The sequence below is a fragment of the Pagrus pagrus genome (genome assembly GCF_965226575.1).
Source record: "Pagrus pagrus genome assembly, chromosome: 15".
NCBI classification, from domain to species: Eukaryota; Metazoa; Chordata; class Actinopteri; order Spariformes; family Sparidae; genus Pagrus; species Pagrus pagrus.
The window spans coordinates 16,114,343-16,136,859 of record NC_140199.1 but is presented as its reverse complement, the minus strand read 5'-3'; the positions used below and the strand labels follow the sequence as shown (position 1 = coordinate 16,136,859).

Genomic DNA, 22,517 nt, shown 5'->3' with positions numbered 1-22,517 from the left:
TGTGTCCAAGTAGAAGGCCTCATCACACAGTGAATAGACCTGTTTGTGGTGTACGTGGATCATGTTTCATGCACCAGCTCTGTCAAAGGTGAGCTGAAGCTCCAGTCTTGGCAGTCGGATGACGTGGCTGAAGGTTGCGGACGATGCGCCGACAGAGTTGCTTTAATCACCGTTTGATCCATCGCTTTCCGCGCTGATTGGACTCCGTGAACCACGTGACTCAATTCGGCCAATCCGGCGTGCGTGCGATGGGTTTTCGTGAAGCGCTTACGCCATATGCGTACGAGAGCATCCCTAAAAATTGCCTCTGTCATACAACCAGGAAGAAGGTGGGATAGCCATACAAAGCTAACATCCCCAATCGTTCTGCATACTTTCTCCGACAATAATGGGATCTTCCAGGTGGAAAGTGGCAGCGGCGGCCTTTCTCGCTATAGTGGGCTCTTTATTACCTGTCGACGCAGATGAACATGAACACACGGTAAGACAGCGTTTTGAGAGGCCGATTGAAAAGGGGGAGCCTTGAAAATAATGGACGTTTGTGCTCTGTGTAACCAGCTAGCTGTAGCTGTGACGGCTAGCTTCATACAAGAAAACACAATTACAGACGCGACGGAGTGCATGTCTTGGACTGTTGTGTTATTTATCGATGCTCGGTGAGCTAATAAACAGATAGACATTGAATTGTGTAGCTAACTTGTCACCACTTATCGGCCTAAGTGCTTACGGCTAACGCTTGCTTGCTAGCTTGTTAGCACGTCTTGCACACTGGTCTTCACAAGCTTTCCTTGAGCACCGGCGGAAACTGCGCTCAAGTTAGACTAGCTAGCGTTAGTTAGTTGGTCAACAAAATTAAAACTACTCGCACAATAGACGTGTAAAGCTGCTAACCCCGAAGCAATCATTACAAACACATTTTCTACGAAGTGACGATGAGTGTTTTTTATCAGGCAGCGTTACATTATGCCGAAACACCGGTTTAACGTCAGGGCCTCTCGGTATTTCTGCTCCCAGACGCCTTAATTACAACTGGTTGACAAGTTAATAAGAGCGATGTTAGTGTCTTTTTCACACAAGCCGACTGTTCCGTGCGTGGGGACTGTCAGGTTGTTGGAAACAGATGTGGAACTGAAGCAAACATGGCTAACATACACCACTTTTTATAGTTTTTCCACTGACGCAGTGATAAGTGTGTTACATTTTCATGCGTTTGCATGAATTTGGATGCAAATCTCACTTTTCTTGTTGCTAATCAGTTTCAGGGGAAACGTATGATGATAACGATACATTACACAAGTCATCTTTGTGTACAAGTGTACTATGTAAATCAAATACATCGACCTGTTGTTATGAATGTGTGGGGGAACATGCAATGAAAGTTATTTATGAGTCACTGCAACTGATACCTGGTATATCAAACCAGTAGGGCTTGCAGAACCTGTGATGCATTCAGGGACCTCACAGTAACATAACTTGTTTTTTCCTTTGCAGTACACAGATAAGGAGGAGGTAGTTTTATGGATGAACACAGTGGGGCCTTACCACAACCGACAGGAGACATACAAGTATTTCTCTTTGCCCTTCTGTGCGGGCTCCAAGAAGACCATCAGTCATTACCATGAAACACTTGGAGAGGCTCTGCAGGGAGTGGAGCTTGAATTCAGCGGCTTGGACATAAAGTTCAAAGGTATTTTACGGTTGCACCGACTTTCACCTGTTGAGCACATATAAACTGATGAGAGCACAGAGGTCTGTTATTCCCCCTCCACTGTTTTCCTGTATGTAACAAGAACAATGTGGTATTTATGATCCGTGCAGACGAAGTCATGCAGACAACATACTGTGAAATTGACCTGGACAAAGCCAAACGGGATGCCTTTGTCTATGCCATAAAGAATCACTACTGGTACCAAATGTACATAGACGACCTGCCCATCTGGGGTAAGTGATACTAATATATCTTTTAAGACATGTCTGTGTTGTGAGTTGTCCTATGATCTGGAGAATTGCTCTAGTATTTTCTGACTCTGTCCGTCTTCCATTCTGTCTCAGTTATTAGTTACTTTTGTGCTTATTTGCTCTTAAGCCTCATACAAAGGTTTGCAGTGACGCTGGCACCTTGTGTGTCAATGTGGTTATCTTGATATCAGAGAAGTCAAACCAGTTCATATTCATAGGTGGGACTGTCCATTCATCCTTGGCCAAACTACTAGGGTTGTAACAATATACATACCTGTGTATCAGATGGCTTAGTAAAAGGCACTCGAGTCAGTACGTGTGGCGATTGAAAATTCAGCATGCTTTCTGATCAGAATCTGTTGAACAGTGCAGCGCTGTGGTTGATTAGCAGCTATCTTAGGTTTCTGTGAATTGAAATGTTAGTTACTCCAAAATGTAATTGTGATGCACTAATTTCCGCACTGTAGAAGATGTATGAATATATGACTTAAGCTTTATATCAAATAAAGCCTTGAACTGAGTGACATGCCAACATCCTACACTATTAACTAAAGAGAAGTTTTTGGATGCCAAATGTAATCATTAAATTCTCCAGCCTTGTGCAATGCTAAGAAGCATATTTGCGAGCCTCTGCCATGGCTGACTTCTTGAGGATGTCACTCTAACAAACTATTGGTATGAACGCTCTCATATGTGGTGGTAGTTTGCACAACACTGCCACTCCTTCAGTTGTGTTAGCAGCTGTTGTAGGTGGTGGGTGGGGCACTGACATTTACTAAGACAACTCTCCATGCTGTATGCTTTATACTTGACTTAATGACAATAAATAAATATAGACTTTGGCCTCATGTCCGGTTTGCCAACGTGGTAACTGAAGCGGTGCACTTATCATGGCTGAGGCAATGGCATGTTTGGTTTAGGTTATTAGCTCAGAAACAGCACAGCTGTAGGTAATCTCTCACACAACAGCACCACTTAATACAGTTTCTTATATCAGATTCAGCTCACCTGCCCAAGTTTGGTCTATTAGTAAAAACATGGTCTTGCAAAATTAATTTGTTATCAAGAATAATGAAACATTTTTCATAGTTTCATATACAGTGTGATACTCCTTAAAGAGGCAAACACCAGAATAGAGCTTCCCATTACTGATTTTGCTTTATTGTGGCCTCACGTCTGCTATAGTACGTGTTTCCACAAGGGATAACAAACATTTCTATAGTAACATTACATTTGTCATGTAGCCATGCAGTGGTGAAACAGGAGGGTAAATATGCAGATTTAGATTAACAGGCAGCCAGTTGGGACTTGATTCAGGCGAACTGTTTTACCTCAAACTGATTTGCACAAAGTAAGATTGTTTGCGGTGGCCAGCAGGGACAAACTTTGATAACAGTTGAAGCCTAAACACTGAATATAACAGATGAATACAGATGATGCTGTTACAAAGTTAACAAGCAGTGTAGAAAGTGACCTTTAATTGGCATTTATGCTCCCTGATTATTAATGTTATTTAACCATATTATGACCAAACAGTACAGGCTGTTTCCTCATTAGTTATTGTCCTCAACATATAGACATGGTCACAAAGACACATGGTCAAGAAAAAGAGTTTTGATCCCTTCACTCATTTTTCTCAGTGCATCACAACCCTCACAGTCAGAGAAACCCTTAATGTTCATCTTTAAGATCTGTTAAACAACTCACAATAAAAAGTAAAAATAATTCATTTAATTCATAAAAAGTATGTATAATCGTATAAGGACCAGGTACTTGTGTTGAGAGTTTTCATTTTGTGCGTGTTTGTTAAACAGCCTCCAGTTTAGAATGATAATGGTGTAAACATAAATATTTGGTGTATTGCAAATTATTGAATGTTTTATACTGTGAATTTAAATAAATTTCATGCTGCCAGTTGTAAGGTCCTTTGGAAATGATTACTGAATTTATTTCAGTTGTGACATTTTGAAGCTACATGTTTGATGAATAATTGAAATAGCAATGTCTAATGTATTTTTGTAATGTTTTTTTAAGGTGTAGACTAATGTATTCATTCTGTGAGCTGATTTATAGGTTATTTATTAGTATTTGAAAGCTCAGTGTTTGCAGCTGTCCATTTTCTTTTAAAGGCATTGTTGGTGAGGCTGATGAAAACGGAGAAGATCATTATCTGTGGACGTACAAGAAACTGGAGATCGGCTTCAATGGCAACAGAATTGTTGATGTAAATCTGACCAGTGAAGGCAAAGTCAGACTCGTGCCGAACACGAGAATCGCAATGTCGTATTCAGTGAGTACTTAATTAATCTCATGGGGCTCGGGTCATGTAAATGTGTTAATTTATAGTGAATATAAGAATGTAATATACACCTTTCCTATCACAGGTGAAGTGGAAGAAGTCGGATGTGAAGTTCGAGGACAGATTCGACAAGTATCTCGATCCATCCTTCTTTCAGCACAGGGTGAGTTGGATATTGTGTTTGGTTTTCAGAGACCAGGCTGTCTGCTTCATAATGCGGGCTGAGAGTGCTGGTGGCCTTTTTGCAACTGCACACATGTGTGTTACCTCTCAGAAGGTACAAGTGAAGCCTCGTGCTGTGGTAGAACAGTGTAATTGACCCACCTGGTAACTTTTGGCTGACTCTTTCACTCCTCCTGCCGTGGTGGCAGGAATCCAGCCAGGCATTTTCTAAGAGGAACTTAGGCTGATTCAAGAGTCTGAATTTTGAAATGCACAAGCCACTACAGCCAGTGGGTAAAAAAAGTTTGTTTCATGCCCTGACTTGTGCAGCGAGTCTGAGGCCACTGAGAGCAGGGATTTAAAAAATGGAGTGTTTGTTTCAGCAAGTTTTACTGAAAATGTTTCTACATCACTACATCTTGTTTTATTGACGCTTTTGATATTTATTATATTCTGTTTTGATGTTATCAATTGAATAACAAGGTTACTTAAAATAACAGTTGATTTTACTCTTTTAGATTCACTGGTTCTCCATCTTCAACTCCTTCATGATGGTCATTTTCCTGGTCGGTCTGGTATCCATGATTCTGATGAGAACACTAAGAAAGGATTACGCCAGATACAGCAAAGAGGAGGAAATGGATGACATGGTACTTGTGTTTTGACACTGCAGTTTGGTCTTGGCACATTGGTATTTCCTGAATATGAGAATACATTTTTAGGTTATCCATTTTTGTTTGAGTGAGTTTCAGTGAATGGTAGGTTGTGTCTTTCAGTGCGTCTTTTTTTCCCCTGCTTTTGTTTTGTTTGAACTTGTACTGGACTGTCCATAAAAGTAATAGACCGTGCCAAGATTGTCTGATCCTGTGCACCTGTCAATAAGCCTGTATGACAAAATTCAATCTAATTTTTGCATTTTGTCTCTGTACCATCAGGACAGAGACCTGGGAGATGAGTATGGCTGGAAGCAGGTACACGGTGACGTGTTTCGGCCATCGAGCCATCCACTTATATTCTCCTCGCTCATCGGCTCCGGCTGCCAGATCTTCTCCGTCTCCCTCATCGTCATCATTGTTGCTATGGTTGAGGATCTGTACACAGAGTAAGTAATTGGCAGATATAGTATTTTTGGATCCATTTCCAAGTTAGCAAAATTGCTAGGTTTGTTTAGCTCCACATCTAATGAATCTTGTATCAAATACTTTATTCTCCTCTCAAAAAATGTAGTTCATAGGAAAAACTTTGATTTTGAGCTTAGAATGTAGCTAAAATGTATGATTAGACATGAGTGTTGGGGATGTTAATGATCAATCAATTATTTGTCCACCAGAGATGGGCACAAATACATCAAAAGTAACTTGTCACTGAAAGCCTGATGTTATGACATTTCAGCCATTTATTAGCCTTAATATGGATTGGACTTTGTTGGAATGAAATTGCTTAAACTTTGCATCCCTGATGAGTGTAGAAAAAACACCATAAGTATGAAATACCAGTTTCAAGAAGAAGACAGACACTGAGACTTCACAAGGCCTCATACATATCATTTTTCTCTGCAGGAGAGGATCTATGCTGAGCACAGCCATTTTTGTGTACGCTGCCACCTCCCCAGTCAATGGCTACTTTGGGGGAAGCTTGTATGCAAAACAAGGAGGTAATAAAAATGCTTCACATTCTGTCCTTCCTGGATATGAAATCATGGATTGATATTTCCTCTGAAAAAGCAATTCTTAATTTCACACATTATGCTGTCTGATTTGTCTGAATAATACAGGCAGAAGATGGATTAAGCAGATGTTCATTGGGGCCTTTTTGATCCCAGCTATGGTGTGTGGGACGGCCTTCTTCATTAACTTCATCGCTATCTACTACCACGCCTCCAGAGCAATCCCATTTGGCACCATGGTAGGTTTGGCATCTCCCTAAAAACCACAGAGTTATGAAGAACATCTGAGTCCACAGCTTGAGTTTATCTATGAGCCTGTGCTCATATGATTATAGAGTAATCAGTGGTGGAGTGTATAGACAGCTGAAGTAGTGAGAGTAGCGTAGAAAGTGTTTAAACTGTGTCCCACACTGTGTAAATCCTTGAAAATGTATTTCGATATTTCAGGACAGAAGATTATCCTTTGGTTCATCTGAAGAACATTAAAAACAGATCACATCACATTAAACACATTCCACATGACACTGGTTCCCAGAACTGGACACAGTTTTTCTAGTCTGTTTAGTTTATTTCTGCATACAGTGCCGATGTTTCCAAACTAAACAGTAATTTAAAAGAAAAGCAATAACGCTTTCCACGGAAACTCTTCAGTTAATCACAAACCGCTGTTTGTTGGCCCGACATACCACTGAAGTTTTCTGTGTCCGTCTGCACGGCATATGATTAATCATAAGTGTCAAGTAACCATCTTGAAATTAAACCATGTTGTAACTGCATCAAGCAAAGTTGATTTTCAGCTGATCATAACCATGAGCCGCTATGTGTTCATTATCCATCTAATTTAATGAGCATGAGAATTCGTACCTCTAGATTAGGCAATGAGCATTATTTATAAAAATGTATGAATCAAGAGATCCAAAACCTCTTTATTAAATGTCTTCGAGCTAAATGAAACTTTCCTGGTCACAGTCAGAGGACACTAGAGATAAATCATGGTGGATCTGAAAACACCTTGATGTCGGCTGTAAACACAGATCACCCAATCCAATATGAATCATTTTTGTGTCCTAAAGGTTGCCGTCTGCTGTATCTGCTTCTTTGTCATCCTGCCACTGAACCTTGTGGGGACAATTCTGGGGAGAAATCTGTCCGGGCAGCCAAACTTCCCCTGCCGAGTGAATGCTGTGCCGCGACCGATCCCAGAGAAGAAATGGTAGGTGTGACCCAACAGAGACGTTTTCTCTGGGTTTACGAGATGTTGAGGAATTTGCCTTGGTGACACTGGAGTCAATTCAAGACAGTTTGTATGTGCACATGGTACAAAAATGTCAGTCATAACCAGTGTTGGTGAAGCGTCAAGCTATTTCTCATTGGATGTAGTTAAGCTAGACCATCCCTACATTTTTGTTGAAAGTAGCAGGCTACACTAAGAGCTTCTTAGAAAAAGAAACAAAACAAATAAATGAGGGTGTCAGGGACTCCGATCTGCTGCGAGAAAATAAAATGTTACAGCAAAATGTTTGGTCGTCCTTAGGGTTGCAACGATATGAGATCACAGACGATAACAGACGATAACCATCTCGTGGTGTAAATGTAGTTCAGCTAGTGGTGTCAGTACACTGTTCACAACATACTATTGGTCATAGAGAAAACATATTTCACACATGCTGTATAGTAGTGCTGGGACAAACAATTACTGTCATTATCAAGTGATCTTTTCTCTTGTTCTTTTTTTAAATTCATTTTTAATAACCGTCAGAAGGTTAATTAAATTAATAAAATTTAGAATAGACATAAACTTGTCAGTAACCACTAAGTAACCATACATTTAACCAACCAGCATCTAAATTAATGTGCTGGTTTTATTTTACCAGTAATCCAAAAATGTTTAATTAGTAATCACATGAATGAATGAAAAAATGGGGGATTTTTATAAGATAAACTATTTTGATACATGAGATATGTTAAAGTGTGTTGATGAAGTAAGCAGCTCTGCACTACTGCCGGCGATTAAACATGATAGCAAACAGTGTGTTCGTGACTGTAGAAGGAAGTGTAATGACTGACGGTTGGGCAGTGAGGAAGTTGTAGTTAATGCATGAAATGAATGCTTAGTGTTGTAGGGCTGGTGTCTGAGTGTTAGACATCAGGTCTGAAGTAGAAAATGGTTTTGCTGTCTGCACAAACTGAATGAAAAATGGCAAAGCAATAAGCTATGAGTGCATTACCATTTACAACCTTCTGCCAAGCACTGTGGCCAGCAGCCAACAGCAAATGGTAGATGTATCTTGAGGCTAATGTCAGACTTTGCTTGAGTTTCCCCACTTGTGTCTACGTTTTTTCCTTTTTCTTTCTCTGAACACAATAAGTCACATATCTTTGCCCTGGAGGAGGAAATTTGATGTGGAACCTTGACAGTGTACAGTCACACTCATGTTGTTTGTTGTGCGCTCAGGTTCATGGAGCCAGCTGTCATCGTCTGCCTCGGAGGAATCCTTCCATTCGGGTCCATTTTCATTGAAATGTAAGTCTGAGCTGTTTTACTGGGGGGTTTCGGTGTGGTGAGAGGATCTTGGCAGTCGGTGACAAGTCATCTTTCCTCACTCTTCAGGTACTTCATCTTCACATCTTTTTGGGCCTACAAAATCTACTACGTGTACGGCTTCATGATGCTGGTCCTGGTCATCCTGTGCATCGTGACCGTGTGCGTCACCATCGTGTGTACGTACTTCCTGCTCAACGCTGAGGACTACAGATGGTGAGTATAGTCATGTTTTGCCGTTGTATGACGCTGACTTTTGACTTCTTTTGTGGTGGAATATAATCTCTTTCACAGAGTTCCTACGAAGTCTTGAAAGTTTGGAAAATGCCTAATTTTATCTGTTATGTTAGTGAATATGCTTGACTTCAAATACATTCCTTGAAAAATGCTCATTTTTAACGTAATCTGGTGGTTCATCTACACCAGCCATTCCCAAACTTTAAAATGATGTAGCCGAATTTAAAATTTGGACTAAGATGAAGTATTAACCTTTTAAAAATAGAGAATTCAACACAGATAAATTAAGAATAACATGTAAAATCACTCCCTTGTTTTATCAGTTCTGATAAATTTTTTTAAATGTAAATATTTAATCATAAATATTTCAAACTTAATTACAAAATTGAAAATTAAAAGCCTTTTATTTATTGTAAATGACCTTTGCAACCCTACTTCAGTACCTTCATGGCCCACCATAGGGCTGCAACCCACACTGTGGGAATCACTGAACTACACAATCAATGTTGACATAATTGTTTGTTGTCTCCCAGCATCAAAATTGGTGAGAATTAAATAGTTATGATCAAAACATACAGTCAAAGTTGATATGAACAGCTGGTAAAATAGACAGTGACAGTATACACTGACTGCTGTGGGTGTCAAGGAGCTCTATAGACATTTATATTTCACTACATTTATAGTAACAAAGAGTGATGATGAAGCTTTTTATATTTTAGTCTTACAACGCTGTTAAGAACCCTGTGTTCAGCATTTCAGAATATTTAGGACGTGTTGTAAACCTTCAGTGAGCTCCTTAAATCTCCAACTGTTACTTTTATTTTCTGCTTTTTTTCTAGGCAATGGACAAGCTTCCTCTCTGCTGCATCCACTGCTGTTTATGTTTACATGTACTCCTTTTACTACTACTTCTTCAAAACTAAGTAAGTCGTCATACCTCATTTAACACATACCCTCATAAAACACAGTCCCAGTATGGGCAATAAAATGTCATAAAACTCCAATCCATTTCTCACGTTGTTTTATCCTGTTGTGTTTCAGGATGTACGGTCTGTTCCAGACATCCTTCTACTTTGGCTACATGGCTGTGTTCAGCACTGCCCTAGGAATCATGTGTGGTGAGTCCGCTGTCTAGTCATTTAAATCAAATCTCTGTATACAGTATATCATATCTCTGGCTGTTCTGAAGTAGAGAAACTCACAACACTTTGGAAAATAATGGTCATTGAATTCAGGTTTTATAAACTCCAAATTTGCAGTAATAAAGACCTGGAGTATACTTCCACAACTTCCTCAGTTAATTAGACTTTTAGTCACAGAATGAATGTGATCGAATCAATCAATGTGACTAATTGGCTTAAATGCAGAGGTTGGTTTTGGTGCAGTGTAGAACGAGGGCGTTTGATTCTTTTTATCCTAAACCTCGTACCCTATTCAATGTGGTCTGCCTCTACAAGATGAGACTAACTGCACACATCTGTGGTAAAAGGCTTATTTCAACTTGATTAATACTGCCTGTTTTAGTACGGATGGTTCATTGAGATTTATTCATGAGCATAAACAAGGCTTTGTTCACAGAAAAAATGTTACCAAAGAGTAAAAAGAATTTCACACCTCCAGAGTTTCAAGTCCTGCGGCCAGAAATCAGCAGATGGAAACACAACAAATGTTGCGTTAGTAGTCGCAGGGAAAACAAAGAAATTAGAAAATATTGTTGCACAGGCCGCTCCTCTGGACAGCGACCTTCACACCTCTCAGTAAATTACCAAACATAATGATGATAAGATTAGGAACAGAATATTGATATAGAATCAAGTTTTATTGTAGTAAAATAATGATAAACTGTAAGTATATAATGATACATATATAAAATATAATAAATAATGTAAATGAAAGAGGAACAAGTCTGTACCTACATGTAGTTGTTGCATGAGGCCTGATGTCTTTTCAGGCAGCCTGCACATTTTTCCACTTAAGCTTTAAGTGCAGTTGAATACTTTTCCTCATCAGCTGCCGGCCCAACTCATTCTTCAGCTTGAAGAGTAATAAGTCAAAGCTGCCACCCTAAAGCCATCTCTAATCTGCAGCTAGCTTCTGAATGGTGCCTTCTGGGTTTGCTGGATATCTGACTGGTTATTTTGTGGAAGCAGGATGTGCGTTATTTGATATAACTTCACCAGTAATCATTTTGTCCTGTGATGAATTGACCTGAAAAGTGAGAGCAGAGTGTGATTCCTGCAGCTGCTAAGAGAAACTCACAGAACACGTTTATTTGTTCCAGGTGCCGTTGGATACATGGGAACAAGTGCCTTTGTGAGGAAGATCTACACAAATGTGAAAATTGACTAAGAAGCAAAGCAGCAACACAGGGATATTAAAGGATTTGCCTACGTGTATCCTGAAAGACGGCGGGCACAAGTCATTCTTTATTATTTTTCTTTCTTGCAAAGAGATTGTGAGAATCTCACTTTGTACAATGTAGTTTTTCCATTTTCTGAATGAGTTTCAACGCCGCAACTCAAAGAGCAAATGTGCGGAAGAGATATCAAACACACAAGGTTCTGTTTTTATCAGTTGCTTTCAAACAAACGTTGAGGGCAAATGTTTAAGGCTGATATTGCTTCTGTTTTCCAACCCAGTCCCACCTGAGACCAGAGAACATAAATGTTTATCGATGGAATAGTGTAGCTCTCTTCAGTGAAGAGGCCTAAGTGTATTGAAAGCCTTTGTTCTATTGTGTCAGAATATTGGAGAGTTGGGTTTGTGCCCGTGTTTCCGATTTCTATTTTGTATTCTTGAAGTCACTCGTTACTACACCGTACAGTCTGTTCTGATTTACTTCCACTGCGAAAAGATATAATAAAAAAAAAAAGCTGTCATCACTCCAGAATCATTCCCCCATTTTGACGATTAATTCCCTGTTACAGTAGCAATCCATCCAGTTGATGAGAGATTTTAGTCCTGCTGTAGTTTACTGTACAGACGAGAACAGAGGGACTGATGGGACAGTTGAGGTACAGTTAGAACTGATTTTTAAATGGATGTTTGATGTGATCCCATTTCCCCGTTCTGTCGGGGTTTTCTTAATGTTTGGGTTTGAATGAAGTCTACTTGTAAAGATAATATATGGCTGGGGGGGAGTGTATATAACCTTAATAATGTACCTTTAGATGTAGATCCCAAATGTATTTTCGTTGTACAGATTTACTACAGGGTGTTTTTTTTAAATGAATCATTCAGTTAAAAACAAAACAAAAAAGGAGATTTTGTTTTGTTTGGTTTTTTTTTGGGTGCTTGGGATGGGGCTGGTGGCGCTGTTACATCTTGCCTGAAATTGCATGAAGTTTTCACCAAACCATCTGCTCATCAAATTCCACTTTAGTCAGCGCTGTCAGGTTTTTTTTTTTTTGTTTGTTTTTTTTTTCCGGATTCAAAATGTAAAAAGGTACATTTTGAAGACCAGTAGGCCTGCTCTTCTTATTTTGATTTCATATATTATTTAAAGCTTTAAAAGGCTCTACATCTTCTGGTTAAGCCATTTCCCTCATGTTCTTTCTGTTGCCTAACCTGAAACATCATTTGTGAATGTCAGATGGAATGAGGCGATTGCTTTGTTTCCGCAAACATACTGTACAAAGTGAAGTTTATGTACACTTAAAAACTAGATGTTTTCATAACCACACACAGTGCTGCGGAGTGTTTCAAACGCTTTCCCCCCATTTTGTGTAAATACAGTATGTATCCTACTTGTATGAGAAGTGGCAATGCCTTTTTTTTTTCTAATTTCCAGTTCTCCCCCACTGAAGTTGATTTTGGCACCTCATGTTGTGTACCAATGTCTGATTAGACATTTTGAACCTGCATATTAACTTGCTGTAAAAAGAGAAAATAAACATGTTTATGTACAGGGGTTATTAAGTGTGGTCCTGATTTTGAGGGTAAATATTTAACTTAATTATTAGATAAGCCCATACATGTGGATGTACTGTAGATGTGGGTCAAAGGACCATACAGCAGTACAGTTCAATGTCTGTTTTATGCAGAGTTTCAAGGGGAAGGTGAGGTTAAATCAAGTTAATCAGACAGGAAAATTACAGCCATGAACAAAAAAGAAGTTTTAGGTCAGTCAGCCTGAACCTCTGCTCACACCACCATCTGGCACATTAATCAAAGCAAAGAGTTGTCATTTATAAAGAATATATTTATTAGAGTATTCAGAAGAGTATGAGTCAATACAACTTATAAACTGTAAACTAAAAAGTAAAATTATTTTTAGACCTGTCACTGTTTTAGGTGAGAGTTGTGAACTTTGTCTTCTTCAGTTGACTTTTTCAAAGTACTCTTTGGATCCTTCTGGAGTTGGTTTGATCTGAAAAACAAACAGTTACACAAAATGAAAAACTAGTTTCTACTGGGACTGTCCTATAAAACACTGACTACCTAATGCACATGCTTTTCTTTGGTTTACATATCCTGGACACACACACACACACATTCTACTGAAGGGATCACAAACTAAACATTTTAAAACGGGAGTGTGGGTAGAATTAAGTCTCTGACAGAAATAAACAGGAACACTTAAGCTATAGTACTAGATGGACAAAGAAAGATACAGTGTTGTGTATCAGATGTTGAAAGAACTCACTGTTGGGGACTCGGGGGTCCAGCTGGCCGGACACACCTCGCCGTGCGTCTCAACAAACTGGAACGCCTTCACCAAACGAAGCGTCTCTTCTACACACCGGCCCACCGGCAGGTCGTTCACACTCATGTGCCTCACCACACCGTTTGGATCAATGAGGAACAGACCCCTGGAAGGACATTAATAGCATAACAAATAAGTTATCAAGCACCTTCATGAAGTTCTCTTCAACACAAAAAAAGACAAAAACGGAACATTTGTAAAGCTTGCCTAACGGGCAATAAGAAACAAAAAAATTGTTATATGCATCATTTTGTATACAAAAATAATATAACAGTCCTGCAACAATATAATACCACAGAGTAAAATACCAAAAATGTCTGTCTCTAAAACATTAACGTTAAACAGTGGTTAGGTGATGACTCCTTTAGGGGCCTTATCACATCTTCTACAGGTTTGTATCGTCTCTGTTTCTTCACTGTATTTTGAATAGATGCTTCCTTAAGAGTTCATAGTGAGCCCACCTCAGTGCAATGCCTGGACCCTCCAGCAGCACCCCGTAGTCTCTAGAGATCTGCTTGTTGAGGTCGGACAGTAGGGGGATGTGGATGTGGCCCAAACCTCCAGTCTGATAAAACACCATGAAACAATAACTGTTAGATTAATGCTGACACAATTACTACTGCACATACAGTTAATAATAATGCAATTAACAAAGTATATTACTCTGAGTTCAGTCATTTACTAAAGGCTCCTTTACGGCCCACATCAAAGGATGAATGAAAAAACTCTAGTTGAACCTCGCACCTTTTGTCTGAGACTGACTAATTATTAAATGAGGGACAGTACCTTGCGTGGGGTGTTGATCCATGCCAGGTGGGTGAAGTGAGAGTCCACCGACACACCCACCACCTCACAGTTAACGTCGTGGAACTCACTGGCCTTGTCGCTGAATGAGATGATCTCTGTTGGACACACAAAGGTGCTGCAATACGACAAACAGAGAGAAATAAAAGCCACTGTGAGTGAAGCATCAGAACACTGATGATATGGGCACAAAGCACAGAGTGATGGGGAGAAACTTCTCCTGCTCATCAGCAGAGGTACCTAGAAGCCTTACCTCGGTGTACATTTAAATCTAAGGTAGGGAAAGCCATCATGTTATTGACTCCATCTTTCATGTGTGTCAGAAATACTTACAAATCCAGCGGGTAGAAGAAGAGGACCAGGTATTTGCCCTTGAAATCAGCAAGGCTCATCTCCTTGAACTCCCCATTCAGGACAGCAGTGGCCTTAAAATCTGGAGCAGGTTGAGTGACAGCAGGGGCCCATCTGGAAGTGCCTGATACAGAGAAGTCAAACATTTATTCCTTCATACTATGTGTTTACTAAGTGACAGTGTACTGAAAACTCTAGATATCTCTATACAATCTCACTTTATGTCTTAAGTGAGGATAACATTTATGGAAGATGCCTGTTTGTGCTTTTGCAAACCCTCCTTTTAAACATAAAAACATTCATCCACATGGACAACATGTTCAGTATTCATGTTAAAAAGTCAATAACAGGAGCCATTTACAGGGAAACAGAAATGTGTGAAAAATGGGGCAAGCAATCCATTTAAAAATTCCCTTTTTTAACAGCTTGACTCAATCTACAGTACCTACACAAATCAACAATATCAATATTTATTACACAATACTTGTGATGACACAACCATATTATATCAACTACCAATACAAACTATCACATTTAGTTAGAGAAGGTTTTGTTGGACATGTGAATAATTTTCTTCTGATCATTTATTGCCCTTAATGCATATTTCAGCACATTTTATACATGATAGGGCATACAGTTTTCCATTTAAATTACAAAGAAAGTAATAGTGTGATATTATTGTCCAACTACAATGTGAGGATGTCTTTTAAACACCCCACCACTGAAGAACAAATACTCCATTTCATCAACACTATCCTGGTTTTTGGGACAATCTGCTGAGGGAAATTATTGAACCTTTTCACTAAAACGGTTTTGAGAAAAACATCCAGATCTGCCGATTATTTTCTCATTTAACTGAGGAATCACTTGGTCGATAAATGTCAGAAATTAATGAAAAACGCCAATCACAACCTCCCAGAGCCCAGTCCAAAACCCAAAGATATGCATCTTACAGATCAATCGATTATTATGAGAGTTGCAGATTAATTTTTTAGTCAATCAATTAATCATTTATGCTCCAGCTATCTTATCAGAATCTAACTGTAAAGTTTTTTGTACACACTGGTAGAGAAACAGGCTCTCTGAAGTGCAGGACCAGTGAGGGCTCTCGCAGCTCCAGATGCTCCATGCTGACAGGCTGCTACTTTCAACCCTCCTGCTGCAACCCTCGCCTGAAAAGACAAGACAGCAATTCATCATGAATAATCCACTAATAAACTGAAGTTCTACGCTGTTTTGGTAATTCAATTCAATTCAAAAAACTTTATTTGTCCCTGGGGGGCAATTAAAGGCACGTGGAGTAGTTGTACACAGACACAAACAAGTCAGATACAAGTCAATACAGATACAACAGACTAAATAAACTACAAAAGAGATTTACAGTATTTACATAAGGCGCAAAGTAGCATTGAGGTAAGCCCTTCAACTAGCCATGTTTTGTGTCCCCCAGCATGAGGCCTGAAATATAGTAAAAATGTGTCAATGCAGTTTTAAAGCTTTGAGAAATAAATCCAAGTTCCAAGCAAACAGCTGAACTAGTCCTCCGTGAAGGGAAAACATGTCCTCTGTTAATTTTTGTGATTTCTTTTGCTGCTTCCACTACAGAATCTAAATGGCAGGGTTTGTTCAGAAACAATAATGAATGTTAGATTGTTTAATGAGTTGCAAATGAAGTGGTGGATGATGCAGTTGACAGTTTGAGTCCAACAGGTTCTCCAGGCTGAAAGAGACCACACCCTGTGCCGGAAACATCAACGCCATGCTAAATCTAAATTCCTGTGACTGAGGATGTTTAAATCCTATTTTACATAATCAGTATTTGTAGGTAAAACCATTTATAATTTATATGATAGGAAGAATATCCTTGAAATGCAATATATTTCAAATTCAACAGGATATCCACATTTCTACAACTACGTTAAACTTTTTTTGGATCCTGTGTTATGAATAATTAATTTGGAAGTAGCTTTGTTTTTGTGTACTATTACTTCATGTCCATGACGTGTAGTTTTGGAGTTAGTTGGGAGAGGATGCCCCCTGTGTCATTATGATTGTAGTGCAGAGCCGCAACAGTCTGCAGTTTTGTCATGCAAACATGCACCACCTTCAGGCAAGAAAAGTAACATCTTCTTATTTAAGATGTGTCAAAGAAAATACTCAGACTGATATCAAAGCAGGTGTTTTTCAGCTGCCAGGGGCAAAATACCGACTGTGACAACACTAGCTGCTGTTCAAAGAGGACTGAAGCACACTAGATCAAAGTGTCTAGCACTGCACAACATGTTTTCCTGCAGGTCAGATGTTGAGATGTGGTTGTGAGGGAAATACAAAACAATCATACATTTCTGTTGCATGTTGTCTGCTGAGTAGTTTGTCTAGACAGATTAACTAGTGTGCCATCTTCCTACATTTAAATGATAAATCTTGTCAATGCTCATTACTTGTGGACATTTCCTTTGATTTCTAAGTTTTCATTTTAAGATTATCAGTTTACTAACTTTGTGTTTTGAATTGATTTTCACAGCTGACATTTTGTTTCGTCATAGCAGGAAAAGCCCAGGTGTCACTAATAACATTAACAAGTGTTACTTAATAGGGGGGTACTTTATACAACACTGTGCTTTTAGGCTGCTGTTGTGTTTACTTCCATAACACAAACCTGCAGTTTCCCTTACAATAAAAACAAGATGCCTGCACACATACCATAAAAACCTTTTTTCACTGTAAACATTTTGACATATTATAGCAGAAAAGGCACAACACACATACATACTGCTGAAGAACATATTGCTGACATTCAAAAATGTTACTTTTAACTACAATAATCATAGTTGGTATTACATGTATATTAAAGGGGCACTATAGCTTTGGAGAAGAAATACATACTCTTAATATTTACATTATTAATGAGGTGATTACGATTATGCATTCATACATTTTATTTCCTCCGTTTTCCCGAGATAACGGGTAAATTTTCTCGAGATCTCGAGATAATGAAACTTTGTTTTCCCGAGATAACGATATAATTAATTCGAGATCTTGAGAAAACAAAACGATAGTTTAATATATTAAATCATTGCAGGAAACACCATTCAGTGTAGCAATGTCAGAGGAGCAGGAGCATATCGATCACCCCATCACATATATTTTCAATCAAGGCCTGACACAGGCTGAAATAGCATTATGCCTTGCTATTACAGATGATATACACATTAGTGTGTGTAATCTAAAAAGACGGTTAGCAAGGCTTCAGCTATATCGGCTGCGCAATCTAAGTGAGCCTGATGTCGTCATTAACTACATAGCTGACCAGCTACGAGGTCCCGGGTGTCTCCAAAATCTCAGGCCTATTATATCACAGTCATTATCTCGAGATCTCAAATTACTTATAACGTTATCTCGGGAAAACAAAGTTTCGTTATCTCGAGATCTCTGTAATCTCGGGAAAACGGCAGTTGTTATTTCGAGATAATAACTCGAGATTTCGAGAAAACAAATGAAATTAACTCGTTATCACAGGAAAATGGATGGAATAAAATGTATGAAAGCATGGCCCTTTAGGGCTTCTGTAAGTGATAATACAAACTCAGAAATATTTATTTTCCATTACTGAATAAACAAGCTGTCCCCAGAGGGAAATAAGGTCCCCACGACACTGTTTGAAGCTAGAAAAGTGGCAGGGTCCGCCACATATAAACAGTAAACTAGTATAAAATAGTGTTAAATTGTGTTGTCCTTTATGGTCAGTTTGTTTATTCAGTTTGTTTATTCAGTTTATTCGATTACGAAAACAAGGACTTTGCTTATTTAGTTTTTTTAGGCATCCCTTTTTTTTTTATTATAATTTTGGTGGAATAGTGGTGTATGTGAAAAAGGTCTATTGTATGAAATGTTCACAGTGTATCACAAAACACACTCAAAGTCGGTGATGAAACATAACATCACAGGATGTTTTACAGTTGCACAATGCATTGATATGATCCATGTTGTTGAGTAACCTACAAAGCATGCGTATCCTTTTGTTGTTTTGTTATGAATTCATAAGGAAACTCAAAAATGCTCTGCTAAGTAGCTAGAAAGGATGATATTGGAGTACGCATGTGAACCATGTCGGTCTCAACAGCGGCCGCGGACCAGAGGTTTGTCACCAGCGTCAGTTGGACGTCTGATTCAAATGTGCGACACACACGACATGACAGCGCCTCAGTGCGCAGCGGACTTATTAATCAATACCTGCTATCGACACGAGTTAATTACTGATTAATGAATTCTAAACTGAGGCAAAAGAGCGTCGAGAGAACAGTTAGTGTTGTGCTGGGAGAAGTTGCACTTACAGAGGTCCTGAGCAGTCTTCCAATGGTGGCTGCCATTTTGGATTATGTCAGAGGAGGGCGGTTTGAGCTGGTTACTACGTCATTTACACACGTGCTCGACGCAAACTTTTTTTACAGAAATATATCAATAAAATAAAATAAAATAACTCACCTGTGTAATATTAGGTTAACTTGATTCTTCAATCATGAGGACATCTTATTAACAAAGAAAAGATTGTTACAGATGCACAAAAAATGGAAGCACACTTGTACCCGTCTGCAGAAAGGGGCGGGACTAAAGCTCGCTAGTGAGTGGCTGAAACTCGAATGTGGGCACGGTTAAAGGTCGCTTGTGATTGGTCACGCCAGCCATCAATCAAACTCAAAAGAAAAAGAATAAGGAAGTTGGTCGGGTTGTGTTCGAAATCATCCACTCATTCACTCACTCCCTATCCCCTACATCGTGTATATGACATAGTGCACTACATCATGTACACAAACTCCCAACCGGAAGTTGCTCTTTCATATCGGTAGGCTTATATCCGCCATAAAACGAGAATCTAAAAAGTATAAAGCTTAAAAGGGATTAATCTGGTAAAAGTGATTAATGTTTCAAATAATAAATATTAATAGGCTAGTTACAACGTGAATACTGTGTGTGTGTGTGTGTGTGTGCGTGTGCACACCCAACGCCCAAAAGCATAGAACAGTTACCAAATATTTAGCTGTGGTGACAGCATCCTCCTTATCAGTATGTTTCCTCCTCAGGTGCACACGTAGATTTTTTTGCAAAAAAACCTTTTTGCACTGAGAACACGCAACTTTGGCTGATGAGCGAGGGGGAGGAGCACGGTCTGAGCTGGTTGGAGGAGGAGCACGGTTGGAGCTGGCTGGAGGAGCATGGTCTGAGCTGGATGGAGGAGGAGCACAGTCTGAGCTCAGGCTGCTTGGAGGAGCACGGTCTGAGCTGGATGGAGGAGGAGCACAGTCTGAGCTCAGGCTGCTTGGAGGAGCACGGTTGGAGCTGGTTGGAGGAGCATGGTCTGAGCTGGTTGGAGGAGGAGCATAGTCTGAGCTCAGGCTGCTTGGAGGAGCACGGTTGGAGCTGGTTGGAGGAGCATGGTCTGAGCTGGTTGGAGGAGGAGCATAGTCTGAGCTCAGGCTGCTTGGAGGAGCACGGTCTGAGCTGGTTGGAGGAGGAGCATAGTCTGAGCTCAGGCTGCTTGGAGGAGCACGGTCTGAGCTGGCTGGAGGAGCATGGTCTGAGCTGGTTGGAGGAGGAGCATAGTCTGAGCTCAGGCTGCTTGGAGGAGCACGGTCTGAGCTGGCTGGAGGAGCATGGTCTGAGCTGGTTGGAGGAGGAGCGCAGTCTGAGCTCAGGCTGCTTGGAGGAGCACGGTTGGAGCTGGTTGGAGGAGCATGGTCTGAGCTGGTTGGAGGAGGAGCGCAGTCTGAGCTCAGGCTGCTTGGAGGAGGAGCACAGTCGGAGCTGGTTGGAGGAGGAGCACGGTTGGAGCTGGTTGGAGGAGGAGCATGGTCGGAGCTGCTTGGAGGAGGAACACAGCCTGAGCTCAGGCTGCTTGGAGGAGGAGCACTGTCGGAGCTGGTTGGAGGAGCATTGTTTAACATGGACAGGTGTCTTTCAAGGTGTTTCACAAAGTCTCTCCTGTTAACAATTGTTGTGGTGCAACGATAGCAATGAAAGTGTGCCCACTCACGACACGGCTCTCCACACTTCACAATGGTGAAGTCTATAAGATAAAGAAGAATTTTATTTATCCCCAAAGGAAATTCAAAAAGAATGAATACAAGTGTGTTTTTCAAAATAACCACATTTGGACAATATCACAGCAATTACTAAACTTACCATGAAAACTAAATGAGAGGGGTAATTATTTTCGTAATTAACTCATTCAATGCCAGAGTTTTTTTCCCTCCCAGTGCCAGCACTTTTGAGGATTTCTACTACTTTTCAAACAGCCACAGAATATGTTGTGCTATGACTAAAATGACACAGAATGCTGAATTTGGAGAAAATATGCTGTATTGAAATGAGGATAACAGAAAAGTTGAACATGCTGCAAACTTTTTTTTTCCTGGTGAAAATAGAGTCTCCCATTTGAATCAAGATATTCGGTGTCATTTTAGTCATAGCACAACATATTCTGTGGCTGTTTGAAAAGTAGTAGAAATCCTCAAAAGTGCTGGCACTGGGAGGGAAAAAACTCTGGCATTGAATGAATGTTAAATGCATCTGCTCTAAGCTCACAAGACTAATCTTCTCACCTTTGTGTACCACGGCCTGATCCAGATGGTTCTTGATGTGGTAATAGAGCAAGGGAGGTGATTTCTCACCCTTGCAGAAAGGGCAGCAAATGGAGTGTGTCAAAACACTGTCTCTCTCCCTGGTTTTTAACACGGAGTGATGCATTTTAACAAATCTGAAAGATAAAGAAGATACTGTTTCAACATAACAAGCTGGTTGTAGTTGCTGGCTGGCTCAGAAACAGACATAAAGACAAATCCTTCTGTGACAACTTTATAAATCTTTTAGCTGGCTTGCACGACGTCGACTCTGTCGTCTCTTATCACGCTCACTAACACTAAACACAAAAACGCTTTATTGCTGTAGTTGCAAAATTATAGATGGGTAAAAACATTCCAGGCTAGAATGATTATCCGTAATGACAGATTAGAAAAATTTCAATTAGTTTGTAGTAGGTGTGTAAATGATCAATATTCAGTATTATTGGCAGTAATAGAGGTTCCCAAAAATAAGATTGTGCTTAGGGCCCCATGGAGGCTGGGGCCGGCCCTGGTCACAGATCAACATAAGGCTGTCAGGTTAGAAAAACTAGGTGGCAGTCGCCGGCCGTCCTGTGATTCTCCAGAACACACAGACGTCCAGTCCGCCCCTGGTAGAGCTACACCTGCGCTTCGGCATTTTGTGAGCAGAGGCAACGCTGCTCCGATGTCTGCCCCCTCTGTATGTGCACGTCGCAGAGCCACACATGTGGAGGCAGGCAGCCTCTCGGGAATTACTCGGAGACTCAGCAAAATACCGGAGTTTTATTCTGTGCAAAGTGGCAGTCAAGTATGTTTAATGGTCCCATGAAAAACAATGAAACCCTTCCCGGACATTTTCATGAATTCATAAAACCCGCCCGGACGCCCCGGACAGGATGTAAAAAGTGGACATGTCCGGGGGGCAGAAGAGGACGTTGGTCACCTAGATGGCATCCACCAGCTTGTTTACATTTAGGGACTGACCGTGATATAGCCTGAACGTCCAACCGCCGTAATTTAACTAAGATAAAATATATGAACAAAACATAATGTGACACTTACGTTTCACATGTCATCTTAGTACACTTCAACAGCAGCACATCTCTTCTATTTCTTCTTCTTCTTTCTCTTTTACGGCGGGCGCCAGCGGGAAACCTCCTTCTTCTTCTCTCCTTTAGCCACGCCCCTTTCTG

The 22,517-nt window shown here is 40.1% G+C and overlaps 2 protein-coding genes across 3 annotated transcripts; one reads left to right on the top strand and one right to left on the bottom strand.

Moving 5' to 3' along the window:
• The first annotated feature begins 283 nt into the window (after window positions 1-283).
• Window positions 284-12,775, top strand: tm9sf3 (transmembrane 9 superfamily member 3). The gene is made up of 15 exons (XM_084375370.1): window positions 284-481; window positions 1,492-1,687; window positions 1,819-1,941; window positions 4,089-4,249; window positions 4,344-4,421; window positions 4,939-5,070; window positions 5,356-5,522; window positions 5,980-6,074; window positions 6,195-6,325; window positions 7,160-7,299; window positions 8,542-8,610; window positions 8,698-8,844; window positions 9,705-9,788; window positions 9,907-9,983; window positions 11,147-12,775. Exons 1-15 carry the CDS (start codon window positions 389-391, stop codon window positions 11,212-11,214), a joined length of 1,761 nt encoding a protein of 586 aa, XP_084231496.1. The 5' UTR covers window positions 284-388; the 3' UTR covers window positions 11,215-12,775.
• A 270-nt stretch (window positions 12,776-13,045) lies between these two features.
• On the bottom strand, window positions 13,046-22,465 carry prdx3 (peroxiredoxin 3). Of its 2 annotated transcripts, XM_084374900.1 has the most exons (9): window positions 22,387-22,465; window positions 21,325-21,479; window positions 19,753-20,789; window positions 15,789-15,897; window positions 14,708-14,849; window positions 14,357-14,492; window positions 14,032-14,135; window positions 13,511-13,676; window positions 13,046-13,234 (listed from the first exon to the last, which is right to left on the bottom strand). In XM_084374900.1, exons 1-9 carry the CDS (start codon window positions 22,398-22,400, stop codon window positions 13,184-13,186), a joined length of 1,914 nt encoding a protein of 637 aa, XP_084231026.1. In that variant the 5' UTR covers window positions 22,401-22,465; the 3' UTR covers window positions 13,046-13,183. The 2 variants fall into 2 exon arrangements, with proteins under 2 accessions (XP_084231026.1, XP_084231027.1); XM_084374901.1 differs by lacking the exons at window positions 19,753-20,789; window positions 21,325-21,479; window positions 22,387-22,465 and adding an exon at window positions 19,060-19,165.
• Window positions 22,466-22,517: the final 52 nt, after the last annotated feature.